This window comes from Camponotus floridanus, unplaced genomic scaffold (genome assembly GCF_003227725.1).
Source record: "Camponotus floridanus strain SB8 unplaced genomic scaffold, Cflo_v7.5 scaffold42, whole genome shotgun sequence".
In the NCBI taxonomy this organism is placed as follows: domain Eukaryota; kingdom Metazoa; phylum Arthropoda; class Insecta; order Hymenoptera; family Formicidae; genus Camponotus; species Camponotus floridanus.
The window spans coordinates 86,913-103,185 of record NW_020229570.1 but is presented as its reverse complement, the minus strand read 5'-3'; the positions used below and the strand labels follow the sequence as shown (position 1 = coordinate 103,185).

The 16,273-nt window shown below is 33.0% G+C and overlaps 4 protein-coding genes across 9 annotated transcripts in view; 1 reads left to right on the top strand and 3 right to left on the bottom strand.

The window, feature by feature from the left end:
• LOC105257223 (lactosylceramide 4-alpha-galactosyltransferase-like) overlaps positions 1–2,009 on the bottom strand; it is a 7,837-nt gene extending 5,828 nt beyond the window's left edge. The window contains exons 1-2 of the mRNA XM_020029271.2: positions 1,538–2,009; positions 931–1,311 (exon numbers count right to left, since the gene is read on the bottom strand). The gene's annotated coding sequence lies outside the window, so the exon portion shown is untranslated. The remainder of the gene's footprint in view (positions 1–930; positions 1,312–1,537) is intronic.
• Positions 1–10,928, top strand: part of LOC105257322 (GMP synthase [glutamine-hydrolyzing]) — a 24,473-nt gene extending 13,545 nt beyond the window's left edge. For 2 of the 6 annotated variants that reach the window (XM_025411677.1, XM_025411679.1), the window contains 9 exons: positions 3,560–3,681; positions 6,930–7,192; positions 7,301–7,513; positions 7,639–7,936; positions 8,069–8,546; positions 8,709–8,950; positions 9,035–9,205; positions 9,316–9,747; positions 10,106–10,822. In XM_025411677.1, coding sequence (XP_025267462.1) covers positions 6,978–7,192; positions 7,301–7,513; positions 7,639–7,936; positions 8,069–8,546; positions 8,709–8,950; positions 9,035–9,205; positions 9,316–9,747; positions 10,106–10,207 — 2,151 coding nt within the window. In that variant the 5' untranslated portion in view covers positions 3,560–3,681; positions 6,930–6,977 and the 3' untranslated portion in view covers positions 10,208–10,822. The other 4 variants (XR_003123239.1, XM_025411678.1, XM_025411676.1 and 1 more) reach the window with 4 other exon arrangements.
• Positions 2,123–3,441, bottom strand: LOC105257215 (ejaculatory bulb-specific protein 3). Its single transcript, XM_011267680.3, has 2 exons — positions 3,198–3,441; positions 2,123–2,530 (listed from the first exon to the last, which is right to left on the bottom strand). The coding sequence occupies exons 1-2, from the start codon at positions 3,388–3,390 to the stop codon at positions 2,358–2,360; spliced, it is 366 nt and encodes a 121-aa protein (XP_011265982.1). The 5' UTR covers positions 3,391–3,441; the 3' UTR covers positions 2,123–2,357.
• LOC105257261 (DNA repair protein REV1) lies at positions 10,542–16,273 on the bottom strand. The gene is made up of 7 exons (XM_011267752.3): positions 15,981–16,273; positions 15,672–15,773; positions 14,106–15,537; positions 13,425–13,866; positions 12,114–13,323; positions 10,917–11,059; positions 10,542–10,716 (listed from the first exon to the last, which is right to left on the bottom strand). Exons 2-7 carry the CDS (start codon positions 15,723–15,725, stop codon positions 10,542–10,544), a joined length of 3,456 nt encoding a protein of 1,151 aa, XP_011266054.1. The 5' UTR covers positions 15,726–15,773; positions 15,981–16,273.

The window sequence follows — 16,273 nt, the reverse complement described above, 5'->3', positions numbered from 1 at the left end:
ATATCGTATAAGACATAAAAATTCAACATATACGAGAGTTATTTCCTTGATTGTTATATCGCAAGAAACTATAAAAGTATAATTTCGAAACATTTTAATGGACGATCGTTCTTCTTGTATATGTTAATTCGAACAGTGTCAAAGTATAAGTGTAGAAATGAATCGATATGTGTCTCGCATGTCATGCAAATTGTCAGAGACAGTTTAAATAATCTTAATTCTTTAGAAGAAAATGATTCAAGATTACATTATCACGTATAATAATAAAATAATCTACACGTGTACATCCCAGGTAGAACAACTCATAATGACATCATTATGACGTGACCTAAAAGTCATTTTAGAAAAATCATAATGATCTTATTTTATATACTCTTGGCAATGTTTTGGTGACTTATTTTTGATATTAAACAATTCTAGCGAACTCTGTTGAAGAATATATATACTTCGTGTATGAAATCTTAAGAATCAATCATAATAATATCATTTTTTATATATATTACGCATTTATTTGTTTATTTAATTATTCATGTATATTTTAATTATATTTAAGCGACATCTTTTAAGCATAATCTTTTTAAAATTATATAATGCGATTATTGAACTTAAAAATTTATGATTCTTATGTCATTTTTAACTCATTTTTTAATCAATTTTGTTTAGGTAACTTTTAAGTGATAAATAAAATCATGATGACGTCATAATGATGTCATTATGAGTTTCATGTTCTACCTGGGATATGACGGTTTATTGTACCAAGAAGTTTTTAAACCACGCGGGAAGGATCGCACGTGAAAATGCGAGAAATTTGTGTTAATGAAATATTAAGCGAAGCTATCTATTCTTAAAACAGAAATTTTAAAAGCCTCTTGTTTAAGAGTGCTAGGAAAAACATCGAAACTCTTTTTTTGCAAATTGCAGTACAAGTACCTGATTCACAGCGCTTGTTTAAGCTCGTTCCGTTCTTATTTTTGTACAAGTCTCTCTTGTGCGCAATAGGCATCGGCCTCCAATCATCATGTTGCAATTCAAATTATGATACACGTATGCGTTATTTTTCTTCTTATCTTACGATATTAATATTCATGGCATGCAATGCATTTGTATTTGTATTTTTAATACGTAACAAAATTGGCGTGCATCTCTTTTCCCCGTCTTTTCGCGTCACATCACGATTGGATGCTGTGATGTTACACGATCCCGCGACGAGGAGGAAATTAAATCCGACGTAGAAACTAAATCTTGTTCGGTCTTTCTTTCTCTTTTCCATCCGGAACCCGTCGTTTCGCGTTGACGGGGCCGAATCTTACACTGGAATAAAATTTTGGACGTGTTAAAAAAAATGTGTCATTTCGTTTCGAGATAAGAACTCGAGAGAGATAAAAAGAGAGAGAAAGAGAGAGCGAGAGTATTCGCTCACGTGGGAAGTACTCGATACTCGCGCCAGTGTCTTATGCGAGATAGCAGCTATTACACCGGTTATCGTCGATTGATATGCGAAATATTGCCACAAGATGATATATTAATTGAACATTACTGATTATGTTAATTCTCATCGTCGACAACTTGGCGAATCTTGTTCCTTCCTCCGGAAAATTCCGGAGCATTATTATTGCTCAACTTGATAGACACGTCAGGATACTCTCGCGTCGTCTACCTCTATCCGCCATCCGTATCGATCGTCTCGCTTACAATCAACGCGGTTTTATGACTGGTATCCAGGGCAAAATGACTCGATCGCGAGATCGATAATATATAAGAACGATAAAATTGTTTGCGATTGGGCACAAGGAGACAGACCTCCTCCTCGACGTGATCACATTTCACGACTACTTGCAATGACTTCGCTGACAATTGAGAGGTCGAGTATCACCCCTCTGCTGGGATGCTATGCTCTATAACAAGATATACTTCCGACGCATGCGTAAGGATGACGACGGGGTCGACGACGACGCATGACGCATGACGCTCTTGTTCGTCTTCTCCTCGAGAGTCCGGAGTCCGGATTCTCGTGAAAAGATCCGCGGGTGTTTAACGACGCGACGTGTAAATATACACGTCGTCGACATGATTTGCGACACGATGTAAATGTATTCGATGATAATGTACAGGTGACATTCGGTCCAATTTTCACCAAGTGGCTTTTATTGTCGGTTAAAATTGTGCGTGTACACTGCTAAACTGCATTTTGCTTTCGCCTACGTGTGCTCGTATCATATATTACAGCTATGTAAACCTCGAAAACTACACATGATGCAAGATAGCTCTTCTCTTAATTTTTTGTTCACTTATAGGTAATTAAATGTACAAGATCGAAATATGCGCTAATATGTCAGGATCCGTCCAGTCAATAGGTTTCAACGAGTAAAAGGGATGTTCAACTTCTTCGCGTCGTCCATGAGTTTTTGCACCATCGCCTGCCACTCCTGAGGACGATTCTCGGTGTACCACACGACTATCTTCTCCACGTTCTTCTTTTGCGTTTCCGTGCATTTTCGACATTTTGTCGCGAATGCCTCGGCAGCATGCTCTGCAAAAACGTGATAACATGAATATTTTGACGGACTTATCTGGCATTGTGACAATTTCTATGATTCTATATAGCACATTCATATTCATTCCAAACTTTACATACGATATTTATAATTGACAGTAATTTTTCTTAATAGTTTGAACGCACTTTTTTGCACGAATTAAAAATATTCTTAATTCATTTTTATTTTTTACATGAGCGAAAAATTAATCGGAGCTCTTTAATAACAAGATCGCGCGAAAAATGATTCTTTGTATTGTTATATTATTACATCAGAAATATAATAATATAAATATAATTACATAAAAAATATAACTTAAAAAAATGATAATTTAAAAAAATAATATATAAAAAAATGTAACTTAAAAAAATGTATATAAATGAAACAAGTTGAAACACATGTACATTATCAAACAAGAAATAGTGTTTCTAACATATCATTATCGATTATATTTTTACGCCTTATCTAATATTTTTTTTGTTTCCATGTCTCTAGATTAGATAAGAAAGACTAATATTTTGCGAGATTATAGATAATTATATAATAATATTATTTATAAAATTAATTATTTGTTATAATGTTACTTTTAATGTATGTTTAAAAAAAAAGAATCTATAATTTCCGTTCTCTTAAATTTATATGAGTTAATAAGGTATCACATACGCTTGAAATATTTCTGATCCTCTGTTACGCATGGGCCAGTATCCATAAAGCAGTTATAATACTGATCTCGTAGCTCATCGTTGGGCAAGATATCATCGGGATTGATGTGATCGAACATGTCCGAATACATTTCCTCGGCGATGACAATCGCCAGTACGCCGAGAGCCAGCAAGCAGAGACTCGATTTATCCATATTTTTTGGTTTTATTAGAAATTCGTACCGCGCGAAACTGATTATCGATTCGGTTCGGCGTGTCTTTTATAATTCGCGCTCGCCCTTGGCGAACTGCTCCTTACGTAAATATACTATGTAAATAGTCGTTAGGAACACGTCGTACTAATTGTAATTACATATATTTCAGGTGGACGGAAGGAAGATCCTGGAAGGATTAATTGATGACTCGGGACGAGGCGAACACTCGGTTGTTTCGCTCATGTAAGGTAGTGATTAAGATGGCTTGCGAACTCGATGTTGGTTTACAAGGTATCTTCATTCTCCTGGATCATCAACGAACCGGGATTCAAACTGCTGTTCTTGCATTACGCGAATACTGTAATACATTATTGACTAACATGCAATGTCACACTCGTAATTATACCATTTGCTCTCATGCTCGATATGTGGAATTGGTACTTGGAAATTAACGCCGAGTGTGTGTTTTTTATCTAAAAATAGTAGTTCGTAGATCGTAGATTGTAGGCAATTTCCTCTAATAAATGACTTAATATCTGATCAGAAAATTTGCCGATTATTCCGAGGATCGTTTTAAAAATTCAAGATATGATCTACAAGATTGCAGCTTAAGATGGATAATATAGGATATTTATTTCAAATAATTATAAATAATTATCGAAAATAATCTCGTTAAGATTGTTTCACCGTATAATTTTATAATTCTGCTTGTGTGTTTCTAACTAAAAATTTTTAATAATTTCGAAATTGCAGAAAATTTTAAATATACGAATTATCTATTTTGTGATATTTTTGACGGAAATTCATTTTCAAAATTTAGTTGTAACAAAGATACATATATATATATATATATATATATATATATATATATATACGTATATATATACGTATATATTTTATTAGTCATATATTATTATACTTCTTAAGGATCATAATATATTTGTCAAATATTTAAAATATATTTTAATTCGATTATAATATATTTGAAATTAATTAATTAAAGTATATTTTCATAACTAAATGTTATAAATTAGCTTTGATTATACATGTTAATATTGCGTAGATTAGATTGTAATACATAATTATATTTTAGGCAAGTATTATTGCTACAATGAGAATGACATACAAGCTTATTAGTATAACGGGTTATCTTTCAAAAGGGGGAATTGTCGTACGAGAAAGATTATTGTGCATGCTTTAAACGTTTTCTTTAATTGGAGGTATTAAAATTATATATTAGTATAAGATAAGAAAATAAATGACGCGCGTACAATGTAACGCACAGTGAAGATTGATTAAGCACACAATAATTCCTTGAACTCAATAAACATTGAGTGAACGAAAATTAAAACTACTATCTCAAGATAAGATATTACAATCATTAAATCACGATAAATTATTAAAAACTAAAATGTCGTAAAAACTAAAATAAAAGTGACATATCATGAAGATAAATTATTAATATCAATTTATTAAAGATTAGTTTATATATTTGAAATTATATAGTCATGCTAACTTATTTTGTATCTTTAGTTTTAATTTAATAATTTTTTAAATTTATTTATTTATATATTTAATTCAATTAATATGTTTTTCAAATTTAAATCATATTTTTCTTCTCTTTTTTCGAAGCAATTTTTCAAATGCGGGAATCGAAACATCCACAGGATATAATTAAATTAAACGCACGTTCAAGCTGTCAATCGCGGTAGTTCATTAATCGGTCTTTTTGATCTACTCGCTCGCAATTCGGAGATCCGCGGAAATCTCGTATTTAACCCTAGACGCGCTTATCTCGGCGCGCGTCCGCGAAACCCTAGTAATTTTAATATCGCGAGATTGGCGCGCCTTCGCGACCGCTACTTGAAAGCAGTCAACGATCGCGCTGCATTGTGGCGATCGAATGGCCGCCTCGTCTGGTGTCTGTCGATTCTGTTCTTCTGTAATTAGTTTTACTTTATTCGGTGATCCACGCGAGCGGTACCTCACGACGAACGATCCGGTAAGGCAACGCCGATCGCATACGCCCCTCCGATCGTACGATATAACGGGTAGAACGATAGATCCGCTCTAGAGCGACGAGTCCCGAGTGCGTGCGTTCTCGCGGCCGGTGTGTGTGCGAGATTTGTTTTTCGTTAAATAAGTATAACCGGTGGTACGCGTGAAACGCGAGCGCGGATCTTCCCGTACGTCATCGGCCGTATATATAGGGTGTACCGGGCGTATCGTCGTCTTGGGGAACGACAATTGTAACGTACAGTAGTTTTGTCCCCGAGAGACATCCACCGCTGCATGCGTGAAGTCAGAAACATTCTTATTCCTTTCCCTTCTCCTTCGCCCTCCCTCCCTTCCTCCTTCCCCTCGCCTCCCCTTCCCGTCCGCTCCTGTCTGCTCCGCTTGTCATTAGGTTATTGCACGATTAACGGGAAGATAAGTAGAGATAAATAGCCTTTTCGAGGCTGGTACTCAAAAAAAATGTATTCGATTCACCGTATGTGAAAATTCCTGATGCATATATAAGCATGTGAATGTATCCATGAAAATTATGATCACAGTAAGGTGGATGGGTATATGTAATTTTAAGTCACTCGAAAACTCGTCTTCTCATTGTGTAAAATATTTCGATATTATATTGCGCATAAATTGATTTCATTCATTATATATGAGACATATATATATATATATATATATATATATATATATATATATGTATATGTATAATAAGAAAATAGTATGCAAATGCTAGAAAAAATTAAATTTTACAAAATCAAGAGTAAAAAGTTTTATAAAATAATTTTTATATAATAATCAAAAAGTATTTATTGCTCCTGCATTCTTAGCATTGCATTTATTAAAGCTGTAATGTGTCAATATTAAATTGCAAATATTTATGTTATCTACATATTTCATAAATTTTTTACTATAATTAATAAAATATATAGAAAGAATTTGTATGTATGTAGATGTGTGCTTGTATGGTTTAAAATACAATATATAAAGATATTTTCTGCCTACTTCTAAGAAATACTAAATTAATATTTAATTTTCTTGCTCAAGTATTCAGCTTTAAATGCACTTGGACTTTGTCACTATTAGTGTTACTGATAAATATATTTAGTAAAAATAGTGTTGCGCAAGTTTAATTATATAACAGTGAAGACTACTAGTATGATAAATTTTAAGTCAAATGTTTTGCCATTTGATACTATATATATAGTTACATTGATACTATATATATAGTTACATTGATACTATATATATAGTTACATTGTAGTATGCACAGAAATTATGAGTAAGATAAGATAATATTATGTTTGTGAATGAGAAAGAAGGATGCATTAATTTTTTTTTAAAGTTTCTGTCTTTATAATATATTATTTAATTATATATTTATATTTATATATTTATATTTATATATTTTATAATAATATATTTTATAATATATTTATATATTTTATAATACTTAATACTATTTTTACATGTATCTTTCTCATGTCAATGCATTTTGTACATATCTTTTTTCTTACCAACTGTTATAGATTTAGTGATATAGCAGTGATAATAACATTGACAAACGTAACATTGAAATGGAAAAAAGTGGCGATGGATTGCTTTTTCGTGCTGAGAGAAATAATGGTGCCGATGAAACAGCTATGGACATTGTTGACGAAAGAGTAGCTATTTTAGATGCAGGTGCACAATATGGAAAAGTGATAGATCGAAAAATTCGTGAATTAAATATCCATAGTGAAATTCTGCCACTTGATACACCAGCATTTACTCTTCAAGAAAAAGGATACAAGTAAGATATGCATGTGTTTGATATAAACTTTGTTATTGCAACTGTTTTGCTTGCTTTTGTAAAGTAGACATGAATTTATATATTGATTGTGTACATTGTTCTTTTTAGAGCTATTATAATTTCTGGGGGTCCTAGTTCAGTATATGCAGAAGATGCACCCAGATATGATGCCGATATCTTCCGAATAGGAATTCCTGTACTAGGTATTTGTTATGGAATGCAAATGATGAACAAAGAATTTGGCGGTACTGTAACCAGAAGGGAAAGTCGAGAAGACGGTCAATTTCCCATTGAAGTTGATACCAAGTGCCTATTATTTAAGTATGTAAATTATTATCATACATTTTTTTTTTAAATATTTAAACAAAATTCTTTAATTTTACAAAAGTACATTTTTAATGATATCTCGAAAATTCATAAGATATGATAAAAATATTATTTATTAGGGGCTTGGATAAGGAACAAATGGTACTGCTAACGCACGGAGATAGCATAGACAGGGTAGCTGATTGTTTTCGTACTACTGCCAGATCGTCAAGCTTTATAGCGGCTATAGCGAGTGATAAGATGAATTTGTATGGCGTACAATTTCATCCAGAAGTGGATCTGACGCCTAACGGAAAATCGATGTTACATAACTTTTTATTCGGTATCGCTGGCCTTACGGGCAATTATACGCTCCGCGATCGGGAGGCTCAATGTATACAATATATCAGAAATACTGTAGGCGATAAAAAGGTTTTGGTAAGCAAGTAATGAACACACATAAAAGCGTTAAACTCTTAAAATAGTATTATTACAAAAGTGTTAATGCTTTAGATATGTAATGAAAGATATTTCAAAATATATCTGTAATATTTATCTGAAAACTTACAGTTATTGGTGAGCGGTGGTGTGGACTCGACGGTATGCGCGGCTCTGTTACAAAAGGCTTTAAATAAGGAGCAAGTTATAGCCCTACATATTAATAATGGCTTCATGCGTAAGGGAGAAACGCAATTCGTTGAACAATGTCTAGCCCAATTGTGCGTGACGTTAAGAGTGGTGAATGCTGGCCGTTATTTCATGCAAGGCACCACGACTGTCCCGTTAGACAATGTTGCGCCCATGATGAATGCTAATATTACGAATAATAAAGGAGTATGTGGTGCGACGAGTAGCCCAAGAACCAGGTTAACCAAGATGTTATGCGAAACTACTAATCCAGAAGAGAAACGAAAAATAATAGGAGACGTTTTTGTAAGAGTCGCGAACGAGGCGATGGCGGAGATGGGATTGAAACCGGAAGATGTTTTCCTCGGGCAAGGCACTCTTAGGCCCGATCTTATAGAAAGTGCAAGCATCTTAGTCAGTGGTAAATATCATTTTTATAGTTTTTAATCAACATTAAAAATGTTTAATCACCATAGTTTTTAATCAGCTTTTATAGATTAAAAACTATAAAAATGTTTAATCATCATTTTTATAGTTTTTAATCAACTTTTATAGAACAATAATATGAATTTTATTCGTTTAGGTAAAGCGGATGCCATAAAGACGCACCATAACGACAGCGAGCTTGTACGAGTACTAAGAGCGCAAGGACATGTAGTCGAACCATTGAAAGATTTTCACAAGGATGAAGTGAGACAATTGGGATGCGATCTCGGATTGCCGGCAGCGCTCGTCGCACGTCATCCGTTTCCCGGCCCTGGACTTGCAGTACGAATCTTATGCGCGGATGAACCTTACATAGAAAAGGATTTCTCCGAAACACAGGTATTACGAAAGTGTGAAGTAAAATACATTAATTCTTAAGTTAACTTTTCAATTGACATATTCAATTAATATTTTCGTTTGCAGGTCATAGTAAAAATAATGGCAGAGTACGAGCAGATGCTTCAGAAGAAACACGCATTGCTCAATCGAGTGGAAGGCGCGACGACCGAAGCCGAACGTCAACAACTCCGCAGAGTCTCGAGTCATCGTCATATCGCAGCAACTCTCCTACCCATCCGCAGCGTAGGAGTTCAGGTACTCGAAGACAGACCTTATTGCAAAAAAAAAAAGAAAGAAAGATCATTAATAAGATATTCTATTTTTCGTTTTACTTAGATACTAAACATTTTTTTATTTACTTACAGGGTGACCGAAGAAGTTACAGTTACGTGGTAGGCTTGTCGTGCGAAGAGACAGTTTCCGAGGGAGTGGAGTGGGAAGATATGTTGTTCCTCGCGAAGCTAATCCCGCGTGTGTGTCACAACGTAAATCGTGTGTGCTATATCTTTGGACCACAGCTTCATCATCCAATCCAAGATATCACGCCCACATATCTCACCTCCAATGTGATAGCAACTCTGCGACAGGCGGACCACTTGGCTAATCAAGTATTAACTTCGAATGGCTGTATGGGGGCCATCAACCAAATGCCCATTGTTCTGATCCCAATACATTTCGATCGCGATGCGGCATGCCGAACGTTATCTTGTCAACGTTCTGTTGTGCTCAGGCCGTTCTGTACTAATGATTTTATGACCGGCACACCCGCCATTCCCGGCAAAGATTTGCCGATACACGTAAGCTTCATATACAATCTTTCCATATTTATGATATGCATGCCACAATGTATTACTCTTCATTGTATATTTTTATTTATATCTTTATCCATATATTTGATGTTATATTGGTATTCATATATTCGTAAGAAAAGAAAGATAAATTCTTAGATTGTGAAATTTTACGTGAAATTTATATAGAACAAAAATTGAAAATAATATTGTAGAATTTTATGCAGTTTTATATATATATATATATATATATATATATATATATATATATATAACTGCATAAAATTTTACAATATTATATTCAATGCTGTTTAAACTTATAAGAATAATCACATACACATCTGTAATTGACTTCATCATGTTTTAGGTGGTGAAAAAAATAGTGACTGAAATATCCACGGTGCCCGGTATTTCACGTGTTTTATATGATCTATCGTCTAAACCGCCGGGAACTACTGAATGGGAGTAGTGAACGCTCATCTGGTCCCTTTCTATTTTTTCACCATCCCTGCGCGCGTAACGACAAAGTGAAAAAAGTATATATATAAAAAAAAATATATATATATAATATTATGAGAGATACACGAATTCGAGATTAATGACTTCTTACTAATTTATACAAGACCTTCGAGCAAACTTTTTCAAAGGTATGCATTAAACGAGTCGTGTATTATTAGCTTCTCTAGACAAAGAATGTCATTTGCGTTCGATTAAAAACTTATAGGTAAGTATATTATATATGTTTGCTTGTAAATAGGTTTCTTATATTTACTACACTTTGATTATATAGAAGATTTAATTTATTAAATTTCCAAGATTTCAAATTCACAATCACCGTTATTACATCTCGAATCATTACATCTGATCGACGGTACCATTAAATTGTTATTGTATTCTATTTGCATATAACGTTGAACATGCTTCACGGTTCTCCTATATGTCTTATGCCAAGTACAGTCGTCATTTTTTGTTATACATCTGCAATATGAACATAAGAAGGTACATAATAATATTTAATGTATCATATGCCGAATATTTTTATTTATCAATCATAAACGAGTAAAGGGATGTCTATTGTTTAAAATTTGCAGCCTTATTATTTATTATCCATCTACGTTGTACAAAATGGAAAACGTTTACATAATACGAACATACATCTGAACATAGAAATAAATTACCTGTGCATGGTTTTCAACAAGATATGTAAGTCTTCGATGCGTTTCTTCTGTGGAAGCATGCTAAGAAACGTTGCAAGTGACAGGAAATCCACTTCATTCACGACTTTAGACTTAGTGATCCATGTTTGTATCTGCATTTTTACCTATGAAAGTATTTCGTTCAATTCAATGTTGAGGCCAACAAAATACCACCTTTATATATTTTAATACAGTTTTCTCTTAACAATCCATATGTACATACTAATTAATGAAATTATTATAAAGAATTAAAAGCAGATACGATTCTTCATTGAAAATTCTAAACAATATTTATCAAAAAGAGGAGAGGGGGAGAGAGAAAGAGAGAGAGGTCCGTCCTTTATTATATCAAGGATGAACAGACTCTCGAGTACGAATATTGCTGGTAGTTTAATAGAAATTTTTCAAATTCTAGACATTCATTACAAAAGCTTTTTTCCCTCTTTATTTATTTAATATAGCGTAAGAAAAATCGAACATTTCTTATTTATTTCAATAATATACGTATGTAAAAATGCGTTAACGATTTATACACACACGTTTGTTTATAAACTAGGTCTAAGTTTTTAAAAGTGTGGTCATTTCTACTTGTATGATAAGAGAATCTAAAACTGGAATTATATATCTCGAAATAAAATGGCACTGCGCAATGTACTGTGATAAGCTAATAATTCTCATGAAATATATTATCGATATACACTGACGTTTATTTATCATTAGACATGAATTTTTTCGATGGTTTTGCTCGTTATTATAACAATTATTTAATGTTCGGCATAATGATCGTAATTCACAATATTTACATATTAAATATATTGCACACATCTATTGATTTTACATACAGATTGAGGGATTTAAACGTTTAGTGTATACATAAATCAAATATTCGCAAGAAAACATGTTTCAAAAAAAAATTCGCTGTTTTTGTAAAATATAAAATTTAGTAAATTATAGGAAAGAGAGAAAGACAGGATTCTGATACATGTTATTATAACAATATCAGAAACATAATTTGTATAATTTATACTTGCTAAGGAGTAATTTTGTACATTACCGTTAATTGGAACCAATTGAAATTGCAACAATTATGTGCGCCAGATCTCACAGAAAAAAAGGATAGAATACATAAATACACAGTTCCTACTTATTAATTTGTTTTAACGAATAATTATGTGGTACCTGTTGTAATGGAAGAGCGAAGAGATGATTCACGAGAGTAATCAACATTTCCTGATGTTTATCTATGTTCTCATTGTTATGTAAAATACTTAAATTCTGTAAAATAAAGGTATCGGCTTTATCCATCGCAGCATTATTGTGTGAAATTTCAATACGACTATTGCGACACGATGTAGAATCTGTTTTATTGACATCGTCCTTTTCGCGTAATTGGTCCCTCGTATGTAATATTTTATCTTCTTGCAATATGCATGCAGCTTCATTTGTACAAGTATTATTTACAATATGTTTCGCATTCTGATTCTTGCTATTATTGGTTTTTGAAGACAAACTTGCTCCTTGCAATTGTTTACTACTTTTGTTTTCATTTGATTCATTCAAATTTACTCTATTCGCTTCTCTCTTCATATTACAATAGATCTGCACATCGCGTTGCACATCAGGATGCAGATCGTTTTTCATTAAAGCTGATAGAACGTCCGGATCAACTTGCGAACAATCCTGTATATTTGAATTTTTTTCGTCATCCGAAACTTTATTTACCGGATCAGCGGCGACCTGAGACTGTTGTTTCTTATTTCTTTTGTATTCGTCAAATATCTCATTTCTTATATCCTCGGGTAATTCGATTAACACGGACATATCGATGTCTTGTATTCGCGGTATCTCGTATTTCAACGATTTTCCGCTACTCGGTTTTGTATGTTTGAAAAAATTTTCTTGAGATGTCTGTTTTTGCGTAGCTTTCTTACTTGATATTCCAGATATTTCCAAATTTTTCGCTTTAGTATTTTCATGTGCCTTACAATTATGTAAATTTTTATCTTCTGCCTCAGTCGTTGTCGATTCGGTTTGAACGTTACACGGAATTGCTGAAGATTCATCTTTATGTACATTGGAAGATTTTGTCAATGGCAAATTATTAATCTGTGCTTCGAAAATATTTTTTGTTCCTGACGATTCTGAAGTTAAAGGCACCTTAGAATTGTTCAATTTAGAATTCTCGTTAAAATTCGGGTCGCATCGATTCTTATCGTCATTACTCGACATTTGATCACATGTTTGCAATTTTGCAGTTTTACTAAAAAAATTAATCAAGTTGCCTTTATTCTGCTTAGTCTTGCATATTTCTAATCTGGATATTTGTATTCCAATTCCTCTCATATCTTCAGGTGTTAAATGCAATTGATTCCAAATGTTTACAACTTCCCTGCAAAAGGCGCACATCTACATTAATTCTTTTTATAAATATGCAAGACAAGTACAACATATTAATATGTTGCAAGGAAATCAACAGCATTAAAAACTTACTTTCTAATAATATTAACGTCGTCGACAGCTGCTATAAGATTTTTCGATTTTGTTATATAATTGCAAGGACCATGACCCATGAACTTCGCAGTTTCTACCGGTGCTTCTTCGGCTCTGACCATGAGTTTTAACGTGATACATCTGCCCTTTGCACGAACTGCTATTAATCGATCGCATACCTCCGTGGATAATTTGCTCAAAAAATCCACGGCATCGCCATTGTTCCGGAATCTTATACCGTAATTGACTTCAGCTGATACTGATTTTCTAATATGTTCCAGATTTAGTTTCGTGTCGTCTAATCCGCGGCACATTTTATGCAACTGTTCTCCCATCTTTTTGCCGAATTCTTTCTGTAAAACACTCAATGAAACCTTTTGTAAATCCTCGCATGTATGCACATTCATTTTACGTAGTTTATATGTTGTTGTTCCACCAACTCCTAAAATATTAAGATGAGAAATTAATTCTACTAATATAATAAAGTATAATCGAACCAAAATGAAAGCATATAGGTCACACAATATTTATACTCGTTCTAAAATATACACATTTCTACAAAATTTTTCAAAATTTTTCAATATTTGTACAAAAATTTAATATTTTTTTGATATGAGAGTTTGTTTTTTCACAGATATATGTTTCAATATTATAGACGACATTGAAATCATTCAAATGTACCTGGTAAATCTCTTGTATCTAAAGTCCGCATGTGTGTCTCCACATTCTGATTACTCAAATAGAATTGATTATCAGGTTTAGCTTTTCGTGTTGCTAATCTCGCCTGCAACCTATTATTGCCGAATCCTGTGGATACCGGACAATTTGTTTTTTGCTTTATTTCTTTCCTAATTATAGTAGCAAATTCCAATGGTGATAATCCGGACGCTTCAAGAATTTTTGTGCAATCCGCATACATTTCGTCACAACTTACTGCTTCGATATCTAATGTATAAGATGCTACTGTATCATACAATATGTAAGAAACTTCCTTGTAACCCTCGAAATCGTATTGAATCGTCTTCAGATTTGGACACAGTTTCAGCGCTTCTCCCAGAAACATGCCGTTTTTTACACCAGTCTTTCTTGCTGCATAGGAGCACGAAGCAACTTCTGATAATGATCCAAATTCTTCCTTGCCGTCGTAATTCGCCGAAAATGTATTGCCTTTTGCGTGTGTTACCGCTATCGGTTGATCTCGCAATTCCGGTCTATTCCTAATTCCAACAGACACAAAGAAGCAATCCATATCAATATGCATTATAATAACTTCTCGTTTGCGTTTTACTTTATCTGTAAAATATATTTCATCTTCAGGATCTGATTCGCAATCAGTTGAAGTTAAAATATCTCTTGCTTCTTTTAATTTTATTAAACGATCAAGTCCGGGAAATAGTCCGTCACTTTTATCCCTCAACTCGTTGACATAATCTTTAAAAGTAGTTCCCATGGTAGCGATATAATGTAATCTCGAGTTACTGTAAAATGTTGACAAAAATTCAGCATCTCTTGTAGATTGTGCGTTTGTTTTTATATTCGAAGATTGATGAGTGCTGATTGTATCATGTTTTAATGCATCATTAATTGCATTGTGTTTTGATATATTTTGGTTATTTATATTAGTCTCATTGTTAATCACGATTCCTGAGGCTTTAGATTGTTCAATATCTTGTTCCTTGTGCATAGTTGAATTAGCATTGTCTTCAATTTTCTTATTATTTAATTTATATGTCAACAGAGATTGTACATTAGTATTATTGGAGTAAAGTAAATAATTTTGAAAATTCAAGACTTTCCCAGCCGCAATACTGTCAATGATCCATTGTGGTTTGCATATAGGAATTGGATTTTGACTCTTTCTGTACATTATTATTTTAGAATATGGTAGATTGGATGCTATAATATGAGTTGTGATTTTAGGACGCATATAATGATGATACAGGCCTCCATGCATCATCATCAAACGTCTTAGCTCATCAGATGTTGGATCTGTATAGCCATTTACAAATACTGCAATTCCTTCAAATAGTTTTGACGGTTCTTTAAATTCTTTATTAGCTGTGTCACGAAACTGTTCCTCAAGTTTAGCTTTCTTCGCAGCCATATAACCACCCTGAAATATATTTACTGTTAAAATACATAAATTAGATAACGAAGATAACTTTTATTTAAATAATATGATAAAATTCAATTTGCATAAATTGATAAATGTAATATTAATATTTGTCGACACTCTTTTATACTCACCCAATCTTCAAAGCCATTTTCGCCCCATGCATGATCCCTTTTTTTTCTTGACATAATTACACAAATTTAGTCATGTATAATAATTGTCATATAATATATGCACTAGAAAAAGAGAAAGGAGGATTAATAGTTTTTAACTACAACTTCCTTCGAGATGTTAAAATTTCCAATAAAATTTTTCCTAATTTCTCTCTCATGTAAAATTAACTACAACGTTTATAACCTCAACCATAGAAGTTGTATCGCATCTTTAAATTGATATAACAATATAAATTTATTTCAATCATTATGTATCAATTCATAACTTACGTAATAACAATCGATGATTTATATAACTCCATAAACTTATATACAATTGTTGCAGCATCATACGTTTATGTTACCGTTAAAAATATTTCAAAAATCACTAATTTTTATCATCCCTTTCGTGCTGATATGATAAAAAATTAAAAAGTCACACACGGCACATATGTCAATGTAAACATTAACTATTTAGCATCTGTCGCTTTCGCGCTATTTAATACGACTCTGACAATGAGTTATCAGCTGTCAATTTTACGACACCTGTTACGCGACACATACATATAACTGCTCGTTCATGA

Coding starts and splice junctions, on each gene's coding strand:
- LOC105257215 (XM_011267680.3), bottom strand. CDS start 3,390: ATGGATAAATCGAGTCTCTGCTTGCTGGCTCTCGGCGTACTGGCGATT. Junction 2,531..3,197: donor GGATCAGAAATATTTCAAGC/GTATGTGATACC, acceptor ACGTTTTTGCAG/AGCATGCTGCCGAGGCATTC.
- LOC105257261 (XM_011267752.3), bottom strand. CDS start 15,725: ATGTCAAGAAAAAAAAGGGATCATGCATGGGGCGAAAATGGCTTTGAA. Junction 15,538..15,671: donor AAAATGGCTTTGAAGATTGG/GTGAGTATAAAA, acceptor AATATATTTCAG/GGTGGTTATATGGCTGCGAA. Junction 11,060..12,113: donor TCGCTCTTCCATTACAACAG/GTACCACATAAT, acceptor ATACTTTCATAG/GTAAAAATGCAGATACAAAC.